Source organism: Solanum verrucosum, unplaced genomic scaffold, assembly GCF_900185275.1.
Source record: "Solanum verrucosum unplaced genomic scaffold, falcon-dt-bn FXZP01000092.1, whole genome shotgun sequence".
Taxonomy (NCBI): Eukaryota; Viridiplantae; Streptophyta; class Magnoliopsida; order Solanales; family Solanaceae; genus Solanum; species Solanum verrucosum.
The window spans coordinates 560278-581778 of record NW_026020351.1 but is presented as its reverse complement, the minus strand read 5'-3'; the positions used below and the strand labels follow the sequence as shown (position 1 = coordinate 581778).

The 21501-nt window shown below is 37.1% G+C and overlaps 1 protein-coding gene across 1 annotated transcript in view; it reads left to right on the top strand.

The window, feature by feature from the left end:
- LOC125837486 (sister chromatid cohesion protein SCC4) overlaps positions 1–21501 on the top strand; it is a 50510-nt gene that overhangs the window by 3142 nt on the left and 25867 nt on the right. Inside the window, exons 3-8 of the mRNA XM_049516590.1 lie at positions 6028–6169; positions 9721–9837; positions 10083–10575; positions 11878–11916; positions 16836–16957; positions 18573–18719. Of these exons, the coding sequence (XP_049372547.1) occupies positions 6028–6169; positions 9721–9837; positions 10083–10575; positions 11878–11916; positions 16836–16957; positions 18573–18719 (1060 nt within the window). The remainder of the gene's footprint in view (positions 1–6027; positions 6170–9720; positions 9838–10082; positions 10576–11877; positions 11917–16835; positions 16958–18572; positions 18720–21501) is intronic.

The window sequence follows — 21501 nt, the reverse complement described above, 5'->3', positions numbered from 1 at the left end:
GAGCTTTCTTTTTTTCAAGAGGGGTGTATGTATTGTGTACATATATTTTCAAGAAAGATAAAAAAAAGCTCTATATTTCCTTTACTTTTTCAAGAAAAAACTCTTCTTTCTTCTCTTCTCTGTACTTTTTCAGCTTTGTCCTCTTTACATCGCCGTCGTTGGAAATTGATTTTCTCTTCTTTCTTCTCTTCTCTGTACTTTTTCAAGCTTTGTCCTCGTTATGTCGCCGGAAACTGATTTTCTCTTCTTTCTTCTCTTCTCTGTACTTTTTCAAGCTTTGTCCTCTTTACGTCGTCGGAAACTGATTTTTTCTTCCCCAAATCTTTTCTCGGCTTCGGTCAAAGTGTTCGGATCAGACTGACCGAATCTGATACGCACCCCGCACCCGCACCAGTGTCGCGTCGAGACGGGTTCGCCTGCAAATATGAAGAGTCCGCGCAACATAGGTCGGGACAAAACCCTCGATCATCCTAACAACTGAAATAACGAAGCATACTAAAAGAGATCCTCCGAAAAACAAGGAGGCTCACCAAGTGACTCAGAAGCTCAACTGGACCAACGAAGCGCTGGATGTTGATCCTAGTTACCTGTATCTCATCATAAGACGATGCAGGCCAAATGACGTCAGTACATTGAATTTACAATCATGCGAGGGGAAACTAAGCATGCGATAAGCTTGAACTGAAATCTGAAAGAAACACTTACCTCGCCTCATGGATACTCAACTCAATGCAAAAATAAACAACAATAAATATGCAGTTTATATAAAACATTTGAAACAGCAAATAACATCTCAAAGTATTGGAAAATACAATAATATCTCATATGTATATAAGAATACAAAAATAAACTCTATTTGGGAGATTCTCTAACCAGCAACCATCACTACGAGCTATGTGATGATACAACGTCTTGCCCACGCTGCCAAAACTGTCCTATAGCTTGCCGGGATATAAAACGCCTCAACTAAGTAGATCCACTAGTCTATGCTAAAAAGCATAAGGAATCATCTAAAAAGTATGACCCTTTCTACCCATGATGGCCACATGGTTTATGGAGACTTGAGTTATTATGAATTCGTCCCCATATCGCTGCTCAATATTACTCCCAAAATATACTCAACTCATATGTTTAAAAATGCAACTCTTTCTTTGTGGTTTGAGGTTATTACTCAAAAAGCTTATCTCTTAAAAGAGATGGAACTCAAAATTGCTCATGAAAACTCATTTGGAAATTGGTGTTTCCTCTTATCTTAAATGTGAAAACATTTACTCTTTGGGAGTACTTAGTCCCCATACATCATTTTAAAGAAATGAACTCGACTCTACTCTTTCTCAAACTCAATGCTTAAGTCTTTAAAACAAGTTTAAAACGATTGTATAAGACTTTTGAAAGACTCTAAGAACTCTATTGACTTGACTCTTAGCTCTACCTTGAATTTGAATTATGGATTCAAGGTTATGATCTCATGTTATGGATGATCTCTCGATGTTTAAACGTACCTTAAAGTGTAGAAAACAACTAGAAAACATAGGTACGATTCGAGGGAACTCAAACGGAAAGAAGAGGGAAAGGGTAGAGGACCTGGCAACCCTGGCGTACTGAGTGGCGTATGGCGCCAGACCCTGAACTACAAAAGCTGGCTTGGGGCGCACTGAGTGGCGCGGCGCCCCAGAGGCCAAACTACAGGCACTCCTCTCTGGCGCACTGAGTGGCGCGGTGCGCTAGCCCCCTACCCAGAAAACCCACAAATTTTCTTGTTCGTATTTTGACCCTTAATCGTCTAGATTCAATTGGTTTCTTCCCCAAACACTTAGATTCGAATACCCAACCAAAGTATACAAGAATCTACTAAAAACCAACCATACATCTCATCAAATCATCTTAAGAACTCCTCCAAAACCCAACCATCAAGATTCAAACGAAACTTCAACAAAATTCATCAAGAACTCATATACTCAAATTTCAAGAACGTAAATACGCTGAAGTTAATCATGATTGGCACGTGGGTGAACAACCCAACGCTATGTGATCTCACATACCTCTTAGGGATTAACCCTTGGCGAAATCCAAAAGCGAAAACTCACAAACGTGATGAAACCTTGGGTTTTCTCCTCTTTTCTCCTCTCTCAAAGCCCTAGCGTAATTTTGTAATTGTGTAAACTGAACCAAATCAGTTTAGACCCCAAATAAATTACTAAAATCCGGTTAGGGAAATGACCAAAATACCCCTCTTAAATCCGGTTAACTTTCCTTAACTGGACAACCCGACTTTAAATGGGTGTATCTCCCTCATACGAGCTCGAAAATTAGCAAACTCGGTGGCGTTGGAAAGATAATTCAAAGGCCTTTAATTTGATATCTTGTAGCCCACCTAACTCATCATGTACTAAGAGTTATGGTCGTTTGAAGTTGACCCAAAACTCATACTCAACATAACTTGCCAAATTTCAGATTTTCATTCTTTCCGAAAGTGGTTCTTTCTAATTCTAGCTCTTTCAAATAGTGGGGTGTTACAGTGTCTCCCTGCGACCAAACCACAACTGGCGTCGTTGTGAATCGACCTCCCACACACCTCCATGCGCCACCCAGGATATCATCACCTTCAACGTGATCTGACCACGCGTTGGCACGTGAGCTTGTTCCGGCTAGTTTTTGGCAGCTTTCTTTTCAAGATCTACTCATCTCTTGATTTCGAGACTACCTATATGTGTTATACTAGTTTTTCGGTGAATTTCTTGTTCAATATCAACTACTTGATTTCAAGATGATCCATATATTTTATACAAGATATTGAGCACTTTCCGCAAAAGTTACATTGTTTCTGGCATATCTTGAGTTTCCAGTAGTGTTTTCTCTTTTGAGGTTCACTTTTGTCAAAAGAGTATACTCAAATATTTAGGCTAGATTATTGTGATAATTTCTCTCCCGTGGCTAAAATAACATTTGTCCACATTCATGGCTGCCAATCGCCATTGGTTTTTTGATTAGTTGGACACTAAGAATGTTTTTCTCCACAGTGATCTCGAGAAAGAAGTCTATATGAAGCAACCACCTGTTTTGTTTCTCAGGAGGAGTCTAGTAGCCTTGTATGTTGATTGCACAAGTCACTCTATGGTCTGAAACAATTTTCTTGAGTTTTGTTTGGGAAGTTCAACATAGTAATTCCAGAGTTTGGCATGACTCATAGTGGAGCTGATCATTCTGTGTTATATTGACATTCTGCATCAAATCCCGTATATCATGAAAGGGCTAAGCACAATGAGATTGACTGTCAATTTGTTAGAGAAAAGATACTCTCGGGAGATATTGTTACAAAATTTGTGAAGTGGAGTGATTAACTTGTAGATATCTTCACCAAGCCCATAACCCGTGCTTGTATTAATTGCATCTGTAACAAGCTTGGTACATATGACTTGTATGCACCAAGCTTGAGAGGAGTGTTAGAATATGAATAGGAACAAGAATAGCATATAGATCATACTTTGAAAAGGTTTTTAATGTAGTGTCCTAGTTGGAAAAGGAGTCCTAATGTTGTGTCTATAAATAGGATCTCAATGTAATAATGTAAATACACAATTCAATAGTATTCTCTTTTTGATAACAAGGGAAACTCGTAGCTGCTATCCTTTGGGTGTGCACGGGGTAAAACCCCTGCTCCTATGCAATAGCTCGCAAACCACACATGAGAGGTAACCTGCACTAGGCAAGTCCGGTGCGACGAGCTTGACCCAGAAGGCAAACCCCTTGCTTTCCCTGGCAAGGGTTTTCGAACTTGAGACCTCCAACATAGAAGTCCCAAGCCCAAACCACTGGGCCACCCCGAAGGATCCACAATTCAATAATATTCTTCTCCAATATTTCTTGCACCAAATAAATCCCTTCAATTGCCGGGTAGTTGTATATATGCTTGTCACGCCATATTTACTCTACCCTCTCAATACAAAGAACATAACACACATAAAGTTTGGGAAAAATTCCCCTATTGAGATAAAAAGGCTTAATCAAGCCAGTGTTAACCCCCTAAAGAATGCCTTTGGGAAAAGGCATAAATTCCCCCTCAAACTTGTACCGAAAAGTCAGTTACACGCTTCAACTATTATGAGAACCTATTACACACCTTTACTATTAAAAAGTGAATTTATTTACTACCTGCCATGTATAGTACCACTCTCACAATGGAAAGTGTATCACACTTGCGCCATATTAATGCCATCTACTGCCACATCAGATGCCATGTCAGATTTCAAATAAAATTCTCCATGTCATTCAATTATTTCTTCTTCCATGAACACCACCATGGAACCACTAACATTGCCATATTAGTACCAAATCTCTATATTTCACCATAAAAATCTTTTTTTTTTTAGTGCAACAAGATAATATGAAATAACCGAGAAAGATTTCCTTGAAACAAATCGTTCTGTGTTCACCATCATAAACACACAAAAATAACTTCCCACAAAATCTAAAACAAAGCAAAAATGGAAAAGAAAATAAAAACAAAATAAACAGAGTTCTCTCTTCAAGTAGCATAGGTAAAATTACAACTTTTAAAATTGTCTTTAGTTAAAAAATTCTTAAGCTGCAACCTTCTTTTTAAGGTTTGCAAGCTCCACACCAACCACAAATCATCAATTTTATCAACCACCAAGAAAATTGAAGTGAAATATCAAATATAATAAAAATGGTGAAATCAAATTATCATTAAAATAGAATTTGATTGGGGTGGGGGGGGGGGGGAGGAGAGAGGATTTCATTTCATTTTTTTTACTTTTTTTTTATTTAACGCGCTTTTCATTTTTTTCTTTTTTTGACACGTCAGTTGTAGGTAGTAAATAAATTCACTTTTTAGTTGTTTCGGTGTGTAATAGGTCGTCATAATAGTTGAAGCGTGTAACTGACTTTTCGGTATAAGTTTGAGGGGGAATTTATGCCTTTTCCTAATGCCTTTCCATGCCTGGACACATCCAAACGGCTCAACTCTTGCCAAAAGAATACTTAACAACATCAAAAGAGGCTAGGAACTCAATCCCATAAGTTAATAGTTGGTCTAGGTCAAATTCAACAAAAGTCAACTCTAAAAAGTCAAACTCGAGCCCCACGGTCAAAACCCACTAGCTAAGAATTCCAAGTTTTTGCTTAGATTTTCATTTCATGTCCATTTACATGCTCAAATCCCAAAGTTAATGATTCTAGAGTTCATGTCCTGTATCCTCAATCTTACACTTCAAATTCCATGTTTAAAGACTCAAATCTAGCATATAATCGTGTACAATCACCAAGATTTGGTGTAGATCGTCATCTTGGGGATATATGCTGAATGCAACCCAAAAATCCCTCTGCTCGTAGCTTAGCTCCCCTTTTATACTACAGGGAATCAGGGATCCATCGATCGCAATTGTGATACCTTGGTGCTTTTGTGGCTCCTCAATCATGATAGGCTCATCGCAAAATGAACTTTCACCATATCCTAATATGTCGGAAAAGCGAGCCTCACTAACTGCAATTGTGACACAACAAAAATAAAATAAAATAAAATCTGCAACTGCTGAATTTGATTTTTGAGTTCAAATCTCATCTGAGCCTCTTGGATCCCAATCTAAACCATCCTGACAAGTACCAGAACACTATATGGACTTATGGAAAGTTTCACATCAAGGAACAAGATTCAAATACTCAAAATGAAGGGTTGGAGGATAGGGATGTTACAACAATCTAAGCGCCTTTCTTGTAATATCAGATAAGTAATAGAAGTATCTTTTCTACTCTCAAGCAATTTAAGTATCGTTTCTACTTGCCAAATGCCAACATTACTGATTTCCTCCTTTTTTTGATGGGCACTTAAAGTTCTTGGTTATTTTATTGATATGCCCGTCATGTTTATGCCAAGTATAATTAGATATGATCACCAATAGTTTAATAAGTGTATTCAGCTCTAAAAAGGTTCACCATTGAGTTCTAAGTCGGTGTTAAATTTGACTTTGCACGTGCTAATTGTGATTAAATTGCATTATTTTCTTGAAGATTTTCCGGGAGGTTATGGTACTGCAACTTCAATTCTCAGCTAGCAAATGCTCTTACAATTGAAGGGGATCATCATGGTTCAATTTCCGCACTGGATAACGGTCTAATGTGTGCAACTCAAATGTGCTATCCGGAGTTACAGGTTAGAAATAGCCTGCACAACATCTTCGATAAAAGTAGTTTCATGTTGCCTAGTTACAGTTTTTTGGAGCTGCAAATTCAATATTTTTTATATACTCTTATTTGATTTCTGTTCTTTTTTTTTCTTTTAAAGTTTCTTAATTGCTATACTTTGGTATTGGATTATTGTATTTGCGTTAAAAGTGTTTGTGTTCCCTTATATGCTTCAGCGATGCAAAAATCGAAGCCTGTGATCCCCATGTCTACTGAGTATATTCACTTGTACATCAGCCACAAGGCATATTTTGGTCGTTTAACGAGAGATTTGAAACTTGGCTTTTGACAAAAGTGTAGATAAGAATGTACCAAGTTCAGTGTTAAAGTTGTGGGATTATGCATATATCCCCTTTACCTGTAAGATGAGCTTATGCATTCAAGTTACTGGAATTATATATTGATAAAGCTTCAAAATAATCATGTTACCAATTCTCAAAAAAAAAAAAAGATGCTTCAAAATAATCAGAAATCAAATTAATACAGCAGTGATCAAGAGAGTTTGAGGAAACAGTGTTTTGAAAAGAAAATAGTGCAGAAAGGCGGCAAGACACCCGAGGCTTTTAGCTAGAAACAAAGCACTCGTTTCTTCAAACATTAATTTTTCTAATGAATCACTTAACAAAAAAATATAGTACAATAAATCATACTTATACATTATACTTTATGTATAATGAATTTATTTCTTATGTGAATTCAATAAATATGATACATTATTTAGTAAGATACAATGATTTTGATGTATTCATTGTACTTTATGTATAATAAATTTATTTTTTATGAGAATTCAATAAATACGATACATAAATTAGTAAGATACAATGATAAATGATTTCTTTCATTGAATCTCAAAACCCTCTTTTATAGATTAAATAATACCTTTACAAAATAATAATATTTCATGGTTCCACCTTTATTAATTTAGCGAGGTTTTACTGTATCCATATTTAAGTACAATGAGTCAAATTACTTGCCAAAAAAAGTACAATGAATCAAATATGCAATAACAATATAATAATCCAATAATATGATTCATGGATTATAATCCTTGCAATATAATGCCTGCATAACTTGTCCAAGAAAAAAAGACCTTTATGGTTCGTCATTTCCTAAATATTTTGATTTGAGATGTGCTTATGGCGGTAGGGATATGGGTGCTCACATACAACTCGCATAGATAGAGTATGAGATGTATGTTTGTGTATAAACTTGAAGTCATCGAGCTAAAACAAATATGAAAAATTTCTGCAATTAACTTTCTTATTCCACAAGTATATCTTGATAACCTATTACTTTACTTAAATAGGTGCATATCTACGTGCATGCATACACACATGCATAGACATGTAACCAAAAATTGAGACTAAAACCCTGACCAACCAATGCTTCTTGGTGATGTTGTGGTTAATGGATCATAATATGAATTGGTCAAATGTAGTGCATATCCCACACCTCAAAAGGTTTTTTTTTGAAGGATTGTGTGACATGGAAATTTCGATCAATTTCATTGGTCATAGCATATATGTTCACCAAAGAACTGATCTAGTTAATGAGAAGTATTAGCTTTACATCAGTTATATTCTACAAAATGTCTTAATCACAAGTTTCTCTATCGCATTCTCTTTTCTTCCTCTAATTCTCAAATTAACCTCCAACTCCCCAATTAATTTATTTTCTCCTTTTCTTCCCCATGCACTCCCATACTGCTTGTTAGAGATGGTCAAATGTCTTTTTTTCTTTAATTCTTGTAGGCTTTGGATATATGTGGTTTCCTGCTATTACATGAGTAACCCATCTTAAATTTTTTATTATATATTTTTTGTCCTTTTTAGTTCCAATTGAGGTGCTCTAATGTCCAAATGTGGGTTGTAAAAATTCAAAAGGCGGAGTGACTTGGAATACTCTTATACTTGGCTCCGTTTGTCATATGGACCCTTCTACTCACGACTTTGCCGACTGAACACTTAAAGTTATTAAAACACATTAATTTAAACCCCTCTGACCATTGACCAAGCTTATGCAACATTTATTTTGCTGAATCAGATAAAATGCATGGTAACACACGTTTCAAAGTAAGTGAAGGCAATAATTCTAATTTAAAAAATATTAAAATTAAAAGTAAAAATATAACAATTAAAAGAAAAGAAAGAAAATTCTCCATCCCTATATCTGCTTCTTCCTCATAATTTTCCCATTGTGAATCATCCCCTCTTTCCCCCTTCCCCCCTCCCACCACCACCACCACACACACACACACTCACACCCTTCTTCCTCTTTCCATACTCTTCCTATAATCTTCAGTTGGGTCAGAGATAGTTGCAACTACTTCATCAACAAAGAAAATGGTTGAAGAATACATATGCTTGCTCACACAATCCCTCACAACACCTCTCAGCCTCTCTATTTCTTTCTCCCTCATTATAGTATGGTTTGTTTGTATACAAATTTCTCTTTGATTGCGACGTTTGAATTCAAAATTGTACATCTGAGAGTTCTGGAATGATTGGGGAAAAGGGTGTTTATTCAGATTTGTGCGGAAGAAAAAGAGCAAAAGAGTGGGAGGTTCATGTTTGTGAAATGGAGGTGGATTTTAGATGGGATTTTGAAACACATATGTCTGATGCTTTCAAAATTGAAGGCAATTTTAACTATAGGATTTTGGATGGTTTTCTCTGTAGTGACCCATCTTCTGGCCCCCTTCTTTTCTTTCTCATTCTCCATTTTAGTCACTTTCTCACCACCATTAAATAACAAAATTTATAATAAAATACCTTAACAAGGCTTTGCTTGTCTCCTCTTTAACAGGAGAAAAGGGGGAAAAACAAAGAAAAGATTAGAACTAAATAGCAAAATAGATGAAAAACCTTAGAAGAGAAAACAAAATGGAAGTCTTGGAAAGACAAACAAACTATTCTAGTTAATTGAAGAAATCAAGAAAGATAGGGAAGAGAATCACCATAAATAGACTAATTTTGGAGATGAGTTTGAGATTTTCCTTTTAGAAAAATAGTATTTGTAATAATAAAAATGATGTGGCAATTTAAACCGAAGTAACAATTTTATCTGATGTAGAGAGTGATGTGTTATCCACATCAGCGTGATTGAGACACATGATTAGAGGGGTTTAAAATAACGCGTTTTAATAACTTTAAGTGTTGAGTTGGCAAATCCGTGAATAGAAGGGTCCAGGTGACAAACAGAGCCAAGACAGGTCTCTCAGTTCATTCGGTCTATTAAAAAAGAACTAAAAATATTGGTGTTGGGAGACAAACTGATGGCTGTTAGCATGAATCCAATTAGATTCCTTCCAGTGTCATCATGATCCTAGTGCCAGGTGTGTCTGTTTGTAGTTGTTCCATGGTTATGTTCTAGTTTACAAAGACAGACACCAATAATTCTGATATAAGTGATTTCTGGCTTTTGTTTGGTTTGTTAATCTGAGAGTCATTAACTATATCCTTATGATCTGGTTATTTAGTTATTTGTGATGTTCATTATTTCTCTTGTTGGTGTTGTTAGATGTTTTTTGCAACTTCGATCTTGCATGTGCACCTCATGCAATGGGAGAATGAAAGTTCCGCTCGAGATGCTCTCAACAGATGCAATGTAATATGGGAATCTATTGAATTGGAAAAAGTGAGTCCAGTGCTTTACCTCTTTCTCAATATTATATGCTGTGGAGTCCTTTTGCAGAAAATAGGAAGTTAGGAACATATTGTCCCTTCTTTACTACAATATCTCCTCTTTTGAACCATTTTGATGTATCTTGAATGGATATATCGCTTAGACTTTCATATCATTTTTTTTATAAATGCTGATTTTTTTAAAAATGTGGCTTGTGATGTCAACTGATGTTCTATTTTTTCATTCAAATCCAAAAGAGACAGCAATGCCTTGGTTTACTATTTTACAACGAGCTGTTGCATGTATTTTATCTACTTCGGATATGCGACTACAAGAATGCTGGTCAACATGTTGACAAATTGGATGCTGCCATGAAGTCTGATTTACAGAGGAGGCAACAGATCAACGAACTGAGTAAGGAGCTTGATGCAGTGAATGAAAGTCTCTCTCGTTCTGATTTAAATTACAGAGACAGATCTGCTCTTTCTGCAAAACAAGCTCACCTTGAGGAGCAACTTAGTAACTTAACAGGAAATGACAAAGAATTTTCTGAACCAATATACTTTGGAAGTGCGAGACGAACTTGGGAAGACAAGCTTGAATTGGCACCACCTCCTGTTGATGGAGAGTGGCTACCTAAAGGTGCTATTTATGCATTGATAGACCTTACAGTAACCGTTTTTAACCGTCCAAAAGGACTTTTTAAGGAGTGCTTGAAGAGGATCCAGTCTGGCCTGCAAACTGTTCAAGGTTGGTTCTATGAAATAGGGTACAGTAGGCTCTATGTGTGTGTTCTGTATGGTGGAAAACATTTTCCAGATAATGTTTTCCAATTTTTGCATGTTCGGTTAGTCAATTTTTGAAAATATTTTCTTTAGAAAAATAAGTTTCTTTAAAATGGGGAAACTTACTTTTCTAGTGGAAGTAGAGAAAAAAAGTTCCACAAGTGACATTCCACATTGATTATGTCCTCCTCACCCTCCAATACACCTCATTTTCATCCCCACCCCCTAGCCCCCATCAACACCACCCCACACCCCTACCCCACCTCACGTTTCATAGTATTTGCCTATGTTGTATTTACAAATACTTTTAGGATAATATTTTTACATATGTACCGAACACAAAAAAATAAGTAAGAAACCCACTTATTTTCCTAGAGAACATTTTCTGTGGAAAATATATTCCTTCATACCAAACACACCCTATATCTTCACACTTTCTCATTTGTCAGTGTTCTGTAAGTTAGTACTGATTGTTGGTTTCCTAATCGGTCTATGGATATCATCACACTTGGCAGCTTTGGGTTATAACCTTAAATTTCGGGGTAATGGATCTCTCATGCATGTTCCCATATTTGGTGGATTAAGTCAACCTTTATTCTTTAGCATGCAACCAAACTTCGACCATGGAAATTGCAGTCAAGTAAATCACGGGTTAATACAATCACGTCACAACTCACCGTATTTGCTAAATTAAACCGTCAACTTAGTGTTCCTTAAATCTAGAAATTGTTTGTAATTCCGTGGTTCTTATTGACCATCTTATTTTGTTAAATAAACACTGGAACTGTGTTACTTGAGGATCTTCTATAATATAAGATAGAAGTGTGTCCTAGAGAAAGTATCAACAATATTGAATTAATCTAAATGAGCATTCCTCTGGTGAATTACATTTTAGGTTAGACTGCATGAAGTGAACTCATTCTTGCTCCATGAACTGAAACAACTATTGTTTATGTTTGTCTGTGTTCTCTAGTCATAGCAGTTTGTGCTTGAGGTTTACTGTAAATTTATTTTCCTTGACCTGGGCCTAACTAGATGTCATGTATAGGATAGGAACTGGAAATTACTAGTTACCTTTTTGTTAAATACCAACATTGTAAGTTCCTTGTTGGTAGAGACTATAAAATTTCGTATTGGTCTTGAAAATTTTGCAAAAATTCACGAATCAGTCCATTAGCTAGAGAATGCCTTCTAGCAATTTATTTTTATCCCATCATGCTAAGATTCTATTCTCATATCTGAATTCTGAATTGTTATATTCATGTAGAGGAGCTGAAAAAGTATGGGATTCTTGATGGAATGAGAGGTAAGGGCTCTTGTTTCTTCCTTATGCATTTATTTTTATCTTCCTTAAGTGATGCTAGATCATGAGATGCCATATTATCATATTTTCTATCTTTGGTTTTGTTTCTTTTAGTTAGAAATAAAATCTTGTCTATTGTCATTTTCACTATTTTCTGTCTTTGATATTATTTTCTTTATTTTAGATAGACATGAAATTATTGTTAGCTATAGATTATCTATTTTTTAGTTGGTGCTGTTAGGCTTATTCTTTTGGTAAGAGATAGATTCTAGTTTACTTGTGGCAGTAGCTTGCTATCAACTACTCTGCTGGTTGCTTTGTAAAGCTCTACTCTTTACTGAGTAATATTTTGTAGGCGTTTTTGTCTCTAAAGTAGCATCTTTTATCTGCCATGGGACCAGACAGATTCACTTATATTGAGGCTCGCATAGACTGTTGTTGCGACATAATAAGCTCTGCTTCATCAATTTCCCAGTTGACTATCTCTGTAATAGGATTTTGTAATATTACCCCATTGTTGTCATGATCGCTCTCATCTGTTGCGTGATTGCTTTCCACCTGTTTATCAGTGTCTTCAGTCTCCATCAAGGTGTCTTTATCCCCCATTATCTCTGAGTATTTCTCACCATCCTTGTGAACGTTGGACTGTTCTCAGTGACTTGAGAATCACCGTGTAAGACTCTTTGTGCTATTATTTTCTCGATGCAATCGAAAGATCTCTGGGCTGTCAGCAAGCCTTCTATTTCCCCTTGAAAGTTGTTAACAATAACTTGGGCTGCCACATCTGGGCCTATGCACCAAGCCTGTGAATTATTTGGCCCAGACGTATAGCCCTCCTTTGGGATTTCCTTTAAATGACTCACATGCCCCTCATTTAAATGGCTCATGTGCCCCTCACGAGCTGATATCGTGACTTTATTTGCAGGGGCCACGTGCTGCAGTATTGGAAAATCCCTAAGTTGACGGGATTCGCTATCATCATCACAGATCCTCTCTGCTAAAATCCTTTGGTTAAATCGTTGGACTGGGTAAAAGGTGTCTTCTTTCCCCTTATTGTTTTTCAGCATAATTTCAAATCTTGGCGAACATTCCAGCCAGATTTGAAAGTAGAATTTTATGCTGTTCCGCGACACAGCCACCTCTTTCGGAATTTTTCTACCATTGTTTGCAACTAGGATCCTCGCCGACTTCATATGATTTTTCAGTTCTGTTTCCTCCTCCGTAGCCACCCAACCTCCACAGATCTCGCCTATCTCTTGGAAGACCTTCTTTGACCATAGGTACAGGGTAATTCCCACCGCTCTGATCCATGTTTCTTTAACAGGCAGACTTAGAAATACATCCTGTTGTTGGTGTCCACCATTCGAGATGAAGGCTACACGTCTTCCATCTCCACTGGCCCTGGATAATCTGTTCTGCCATGTTTCTGTTTGGGAACTCAAACATAAATCTTTCATCATTTAGCTCGTATATGTCATTCCGAAAACATTCTTCCAGTTAGAAGACGACCATCTTCTTAGATTTGCTAGAGTTTGCCTCTCTGTAGACTTCTCATTACAAAACCCTACTAGACATCTAGATAAAAGGTCACCTTCGTGCGCTCCTATTTTATCTAGGATTTCTACTGTACCCCTCATATTTTTGATCTCTGCATTGCGTAAATTCTTGGATTGCTATTTACTATCTTGAATAGCAGTAGTGTAGGGGTAATCCAAGACCACCCTAGTGCTGGGTATTTTCACCTTTACCTTCTGACATTTAATGAATCTATCAATCTTCAAAGAAATGTCCAACCACCCAGCATTCGATGCCAACTCTGGTACTATAATTCCAGACCTCCCCCCTCTATATAATGCTATGATGCTTATGAACCTCCCATGTATATTATGCTTTCTTGTGCAATAGTGCTCCGACTCATGCTCAACCATTCTCCATCTTCTTGTCACCTTCTTTTTCTCCTTGGATGCTTCTCTTAAGCATTGGCAGATCCATTCCATCACCTTCCTACTCATAGAAGATCTGTGCATCATCTTTCTGCTTCTCCTACCCATTCGTACCATTCAACTTTGTCATTTTCCTATCTGGTGATATTGGAAGACTTAAATCCTGTGTTGAAATAGATTCGATTTTCCTCCATTCTATTGGAAAGTAATTTATCAATAATCACAGTGGATGATTATTGTTGGCTTGAAAGAAAAGGGTTGAATCCGGTGGGAGTAACCGGAAAAGATGTGCTTCTCTCTCCTAAGAAGTAGGAGAGAGAAAGGGTATTGGGAACTGTGTCCAGGTGCTTTTTTACGACGTGCTGAAGTGACTAGTTTAAAAGAGAAAAATAATTTTAATGACTATGTTGCAAAATTGAGGAACTGTAAGATCCCAATGGTAGAGCATTTCCCACTTCCCTAAATAATAGGAGAAAAGAGTACACAAAGACATTTGGTAGTTTCACTTATCATAAATGCATTTCTTCACCTTCAGTCATGGACGCCTCTCTCTGTGAGATGGAGTATATGAGAGTATCCCTTGATTCTTTTGTTTTGAATTATTCCAATCTCTGTAATAGATGAGCATATTGAAATGCCGTCCTGATAGTTGCACATCCAAAGGAATTGGACTATTTGGAAGGAATTTTTTTTTGTTTGTTATGGGCCTCTCTGAGCTGGGCAGCCTGGGAATTTGGCGCTAGTCTATTCTGATTCTTGGAGAGGGAGGTCATGCTAAGAACACTAATCAACTGAGGGCCCTTAAGAAGGGTCCCTTGATGGCTCCTTTCTATCTCAGAGAGGGCTAAGCGAGCTAAGGCAGGATTACTCTCACCCTTCTCTTTCATTATTGCTATTGAAAGGAGTTGAATGGTATGCTCAAGAAGGCAAATATGGATGTATGGTTAAGGGGTTTCAGGGTGTTATACAATGATGGTGGAAGTCTGGAAATAACACATTGTATACCAATGATTCTCTGATTTTCTATGATGTTAAAGTGGAGCAAGCCACACATCTGTGGTTTATAGCAACTGTTGAGGCGGTCTCAGGCCTTCTGTCAACTAGAGGATTGATGCCTTCAGGAGGAATTTCATATGGCAAGTATATAAGGAGAAGAAATGCTACCATTTAGTAAACCAGAAAACTCTCACAAACCGGAGGGTGGGTGGGGGTCTGGGAATTAGAAACTTGAGACAGCAAAACAAGAGTACTAATGAAATGGCTAGGGATGTCTACCATTGGAGGACCAAGCATTATGGAGGATGGTGATCAATGAAAAATATGGAGGTAGGGACAGTGGTGTACATGCAATGTGGCTAGTTCATATGGAGCAAGCGTAAGTAGATCAATAAGATGTCTTTGGCAGAATTTTTTTAAGAACCCAGCATCAAAGTGGGCAATGGGTTGAAGACTTCCTTTTTTGGAATGATGATTAGATTGGGAGTGGGCCACTTAAAATATTTTTAAATTTTTCCAGGCATTTTCAGTGTAGTGCAACAACCTGATGCAACTGTAGCTGAGATATGGAGTCACCAGGGTTGGAACTTAAGCTTGTTGGAACTTAAGCTTTAGAAGATTTTAAATGATTGGAGGTGAATAGAGTGATTGAATTTTTCAAACATCTTGAAAATTTTAGAGGAACTATTTGGCAAGAGGACAGGCTGGTATGGGAAAGAAACATCAGAGGATTTTTTTTGCTGTGAAATATGCTTATAAGGTTCTAAACAGGGTTTGGACAACATTATGGGCCTTGGCATTGGAAGCACTACGGAAGATGAAGGTACCATTCAAGGTGGTATTGTTCTACGGGTTAGTGGTGAAACAGGCTGTTTAACACATGACAATTTGATCAAGAGAGGACTGCGCCTGTGCTCAAAATGCTTGTTGTGTGGTAAAGACAGTGAAAGAATTAGCTATTTATTTTTACATTGTCAGGTGACAACAGATTGTGGAAGCTGTTCATGAGTATGAAAAGCTTGAGCAGAGAATGCCCAGGAGAGTTGATGAAATGTTGGCATGCTGGAATGGCACAGGTGAAGGATCGGGACAGAAGAGGTGGTGGGACATTGTCCTAGATTGTATTTGGAGGGAAGGGAACTCAAGATGCTTTGAAGAGTTAAGCTAACTCTGAATAAGTGATCAAGATGAAGTGTATATTTTTTGTTTTTACTTTCGGTGTAAAGAAGCTTTTGTACAAGATGTAGAGTCTCTTGTAGATCTCATTGGGTCCTTGTTCTGTTTGATTGCTAGTTCTTTTTTGGTGAATTTTCTTGGACTCTTGTAACTAGTTTGAGTTCTTAGCACAATCTTTGTGCTCACAACCACTTATTGACTATATTGAAATCTGTTACCCTTTTTTTTTTTAAAAAAAAAAACAAGGGGTGGGGTGTGTGTGTGTAGACTGGCTTGGGGTTGTCTTTTTGTAGGTGCCAGGCCAACCTCCCATCTAACATGTTTACCAGCCGCTGGTAAGCTCTAAATTGTTGAAAATTTATCTTATAAATACGACCCTCATGAAGTTTGTTTTTAAGTGACTCATAATATTTGATAAATTGATTTGACGATTATGACATCTTGCTCTATCTCCTTATCCTCCCTTCTTCATTTTCCCTCTCTCTCTCATTTTTTTTAATTTTTCCTCTCATGCTTCTTTCTTTCTCTATGCCTGTTCTGCCCTTTCTCATTCCTTCCCGGCCTTATCTCCTTCCTTCCCTTATTTGTTCTACATCATTATAATTGTATATTTGTGTAGTCTTATTAATATACATCTAACAAACCGTCCACTTCACTATGCAAAATTTCAATTTTGTGGAGAAAAAAGTGATTTTATATATGGTCAGTGATTATCTAAATTGTTGGTACATGTGCTTTCTGTAGTGTCATGCTATAGGTATTTTCTTACATTGCTTTAAAACTGTTTCTGCAATGTTCTTGAGCCAGAAGTGGATTTGCAACACTCTGCTATTTGGATTGCCAGTGTCTATTTGATGCTCCTTATGCACTTTCTTGAAAACAAAGTAGCAGTTGATCTTACGCGTTCTGAATTTGTTGAAGCGCAAGAGGTTTGCTTTCTAGCTCTGTCTATTTCTGTTCATTGCCATTCAATATCTTAAAGCTCTATGGATTATTTATTAAAGAATGAAATCTAGTCAGCTTACTAATTTGATAAGGTAAATAATCTAGTAAGCTTACTAAAGCGGCTTACCAGTAAAATCATGGGTTTCTATGGGTGGAGAGGAGTGGCTTTGTCAAGAATGTCGAGGGTTTAAAATGCTACAGTGAGAATTAGAATATAAATGGCTGCTATAGCAACTCTGCTCCTCTACATGTTATCAGTTGCTTGTTCGAAAAACAACAGAAGGAGAAATCCGTCAGTTTTCTATAAGCCGGCTATACCAAATGGTGTTACAGACAAAACACAAAGAACACGGAATTAAGCCCAGCAAATAAGGAAAAAGAAGCAGATATGTTGAGAACTTGATGATTTGATGAATACTAAGGACACCTTTATGAGGTTATGGTGGGATATGTTTAGGTGTTTGGAACTTCTTGGGCAATGTTAAAAACTATGAAGTATTTGATGTTTTGTTGGAGGAACGGGAGAAGGAGGAGAAGACGTAGGGTATGGAATATGGTTCCTCTTGCGATGATGTGGGTTATTTGGAGAGAAATAGGAGAGCTTTTGAGGGGGGTAGATTTGAGTTTTACTCAGCTGACGAGTAGTCTCCTGTCACTTATTTTCTTTTGGTGCACCCATAAAGTTCCTTGTTGTATAGAAGAATGGGTGGAGTTTGTAGATAATTATGTCTTTTTGTATTCTTTACCTTTTGGTATTAACCCTTGTATTATTCCATCTTCCTGTCATAGAAACCCCACCGTTTTTTGGATTTCACAGCTGAATATTAGTTTCTTGAAGGCATATAATGTAGCGTACCACTTCTTGACTAAGTTGGCATTTGGACATGCGATTTGGGATCATGATTTCTAATCCCAAATTCTCAAAAAAACAAGATTTGGGATTCCGAAGTGTGATTTCAAAATTTTTTAAATGTAAAACTTGACCATAAGCTTATATTTTACAAAAAAAGACCATAATTTTAAATTTTGCGGAAAAAGATTCATGGTCAATGTGAAGAGATTGTCCCTACCATGTAGGAGAATTTTATCAAAGAATAACTAATTACTACTATTGTTGATTTATTGGACTAGTGAATCCTTGTAAAATTATGTGTATTTGGAAGTTTATAATAACATATAATCACAAATATCTATTTATAGAAGGAACATGGAGAAATGTGATTTACTAACTGGGCGTCTTAGGAAATTCCGATATGTTTATGAACTATGATTTGCTCTTTTAGTGAGATTACATAAGAGTTGGGGACTTCAAATCAACATGATTTTAAATCACTGATTTCCAATAATGTCCATATGGCTCTTAAGAGTTTTAAGAGCAAGCATTTGTCCGGAAAAATCAACCTGGTTTGGTGAGTGATATGTCCCTTACTTTTGCCAATTCCACTTTGGTATTTTCAGCCGTTGTCAATTTGGCAATCCATGACTCTTTAAGTACAGGAACTCATTATTAATTGTGTTCTCACTCTTTCTTTCTGTTATGTGATACCATGCATTTATTATATGATGGAAAGGTTAATAGAATCTTTTATTTTAATTTAGGCATTGGTGCAGATGAGAAATTGGTATATTCGCTTTCCAACAATTTTACAAGCTTGTGAGTGTGTTATTGAAATGCTTCGAGGACAGTATGCACATTGTGTCGGCTGCTATGATGAGGCAAATTATCATTTCCTTGAAGCTTCAAGGGTATGTGTAAATTTGAATCCTTCTTGAAGAGCCTTCCTTATTTTTCGTAAGTGTATAAATCAGCTAGTGCAAATCATCATTTCCTTGAAGCTTCAGTGTAGTTTATTTTAAATATAAAATGCAAAGGAGTTTTCTCACAATTTAGATTGTAACCACTTTCAACCATCAAATCTAATACTCTTTTTTTTTTTTTGAACATTGGTAAAGTTGTATTCTTCAGCATTAAGGACATGCTGGCCACCTTCAAAATTTACATCCCTAAGCGAAATTACAAGCTCCCTATTAATTCTATAATTTGATCTACATCTTCTATGCAGAGTTGTTTACACCAAAAAAGTAAAGATACCAAACAATTCCATTTTACTTTGTGAATGGAATTAGATCTATCTTCAAAACATCTCCCATTTCTTTCCTTCCACACTAACCACCATATGCATGATGGTATTAGCTTCTACCACTTCTTTTGAGTCTTGCTACCCCCCCTTCTGATCCAACATTTAAAAAGATCAGAGGTCTGTTCTGGCATAGTCCAGCTATAGCATGTGATGTTGAGAAACAGCTCCCCAGATATGTGCAGTGAATTTGCAATGTAAAAATAGGTGATTGTTTATTTCCCCAGTCAAATTGCATAGGAAACACCTAGGGACTAGTTGCTTTCCTTTCTTCTGCAGTACTTCTTGAGTTAAGCAGGCTCTTTTGATGACTAACCAGGTGAAGCATTTCACTTTGGTGGGGATCAATCCTCTCCAAATACTCTTCCAGTGATGATGGTAGCCTCTAACCCCAACTTGTATGTCCTTCTTGTAAGCACTGTTTACTGTGAATTTGCCATCCTTGTTGTGCTTCCAAATAACTCTATCTGGTGCATTTGTTACTAGATTGGTTCCCCCCAATTTTCCCAGGAAAGAAGCCACTCTATCTACTTCCCAGTCATTCAATAGCCTTCTGAAAGATAGGTCCCAACCTTGAGTTGTCCAGCTTTCACATACTCTGGTTTCAGGATTGTTGCAGATTGAGAAAAGATCTGGGAATGACTCACTTAGAGGAATTTGATCAATCCATCCATCTCTCCAAAACTTGATCTTGTTGCCATTTCCAACCTTGAGAAACACATTTTCTTCCATAGAGTTCCATAAAGCTCTGATTGACCTCCATACTCCCCATCCATAGGGTTCTGACACTATCTCTGTACACCATGGGTTCAATTCCCCATACTTTGCCACTATCACCTCCTTCCATAGGGTTCCTTCCTCACTAGTATATCTCCACAACCACTACATCAAAAGGCTCTTGTTTTGGATTCTCAAATTTCTAATACCCAGTCCCCCTCTTTCTTTGCTTAGCATCACAGTGTTCCATTTCACTAAATGGTAACCCTTGTCCTCTCCCTCTTTGCCTTTTTTCCAGAGGATGTTTCTTCTCAGTCTGTCCAGCTTTTTGATAACTATTGGAGGAATTGGAAATAACAACATAACATAAGTAGGCAGTGAATCTAAAACAGAGTTTATCAAGATCACTCTACCCCCCAAGGATAGATATTGAGCCTTCCATCTTGATAATTTTTTTTCTGCTTTTTCCAGAATTCCATCCCATATCCCCAAAGCTTTATGTTTGCTCCCTAGTGGCATTCCCAAGTAGGTTGTCGACAATTTCTCTACTTTACATCCTAGAATGCTTGCCAATCCTTGAATCTGAGGCACCTCCTTGACTGCAATCAAGCTGCTTTTCCCCCAATTGACCCTTAGCCCTGATACTGCTTCAAATAAGATCAGAATCAATCTGATGTAGTTCAGCTGTTCGGCTTCTGGCTCACAAAGGATGATAGTATCATCTGTGTATAACAAATGGCTGATCTCCTTTCCATTCCCTATTCTGTCTCCTATTTGGAAACCCTTGATCCACCTGTTCTGTGTAGCTATTCTCATCATACTGTCAAAACCTTCCATTGCTAGAATAAAGAGAAAAGGTGACAGTGGATCACCTTGTCGCAGCCCCCTTTCTGATGCAAAGAAGCCAACAGGTTCACCATTTACTAGTATTGAGAACCTGACTGTTTTAATGCACACTTCTATCCATTTTAGCCACTTACTGCCAAAGCCCATTTGTCTCAAAACATTCAATAAAAATGCCCAATTTACATGATCATATGCTTTCTGGATGTCTAACTTGCATAATAAACCCGCAACTCCACCTTTCATCCTTGAATCTATGCACTCGATGGCTATCAATGCAGCGTCCATGATCTGTCTCCCTTTTATGAAAGCCATCTGATTTTTATTGACCAATTTGCTCACCACCCTCTTAAGTCTTTCTGCCAGTAATTTAGCTATGATTTTGTAGACCAAGACTGATTGGCCTATAATCTTTTAATTCTGAAGATCCAGCCTTTTTAGGGATTAGAGCAATGAATGTTGCATTGAAACTTTTCTCAAAATTCTGATTGGAGTGGAAATGTGATAGAGTGTTAATTATGTCCTCCTTCAAAACCTTCCAAAAAGTCTCAAAGAAAATCATTGGAAAGCCATCCGGTCCAGGAGCCTTCTCTTTAGCACACATCCTAATACTTTCTAGGATTTCTTCTTCCTCAAAAGGTCTTTGCAACCATAATTGTTCCTCTATCATATTAACATCTTGAATGTTCAGATCAGGCCTCCAGTGTTCAGCTTCCTTGTATAAATTTATGTAGAAATTTTGGACAGCCTCCTTGATCATAGCTGGATCTTTCACAATGTTACCTTCTATATCAAGTTGTTCCATAGTATTGAACTTCTTATGAGAGATG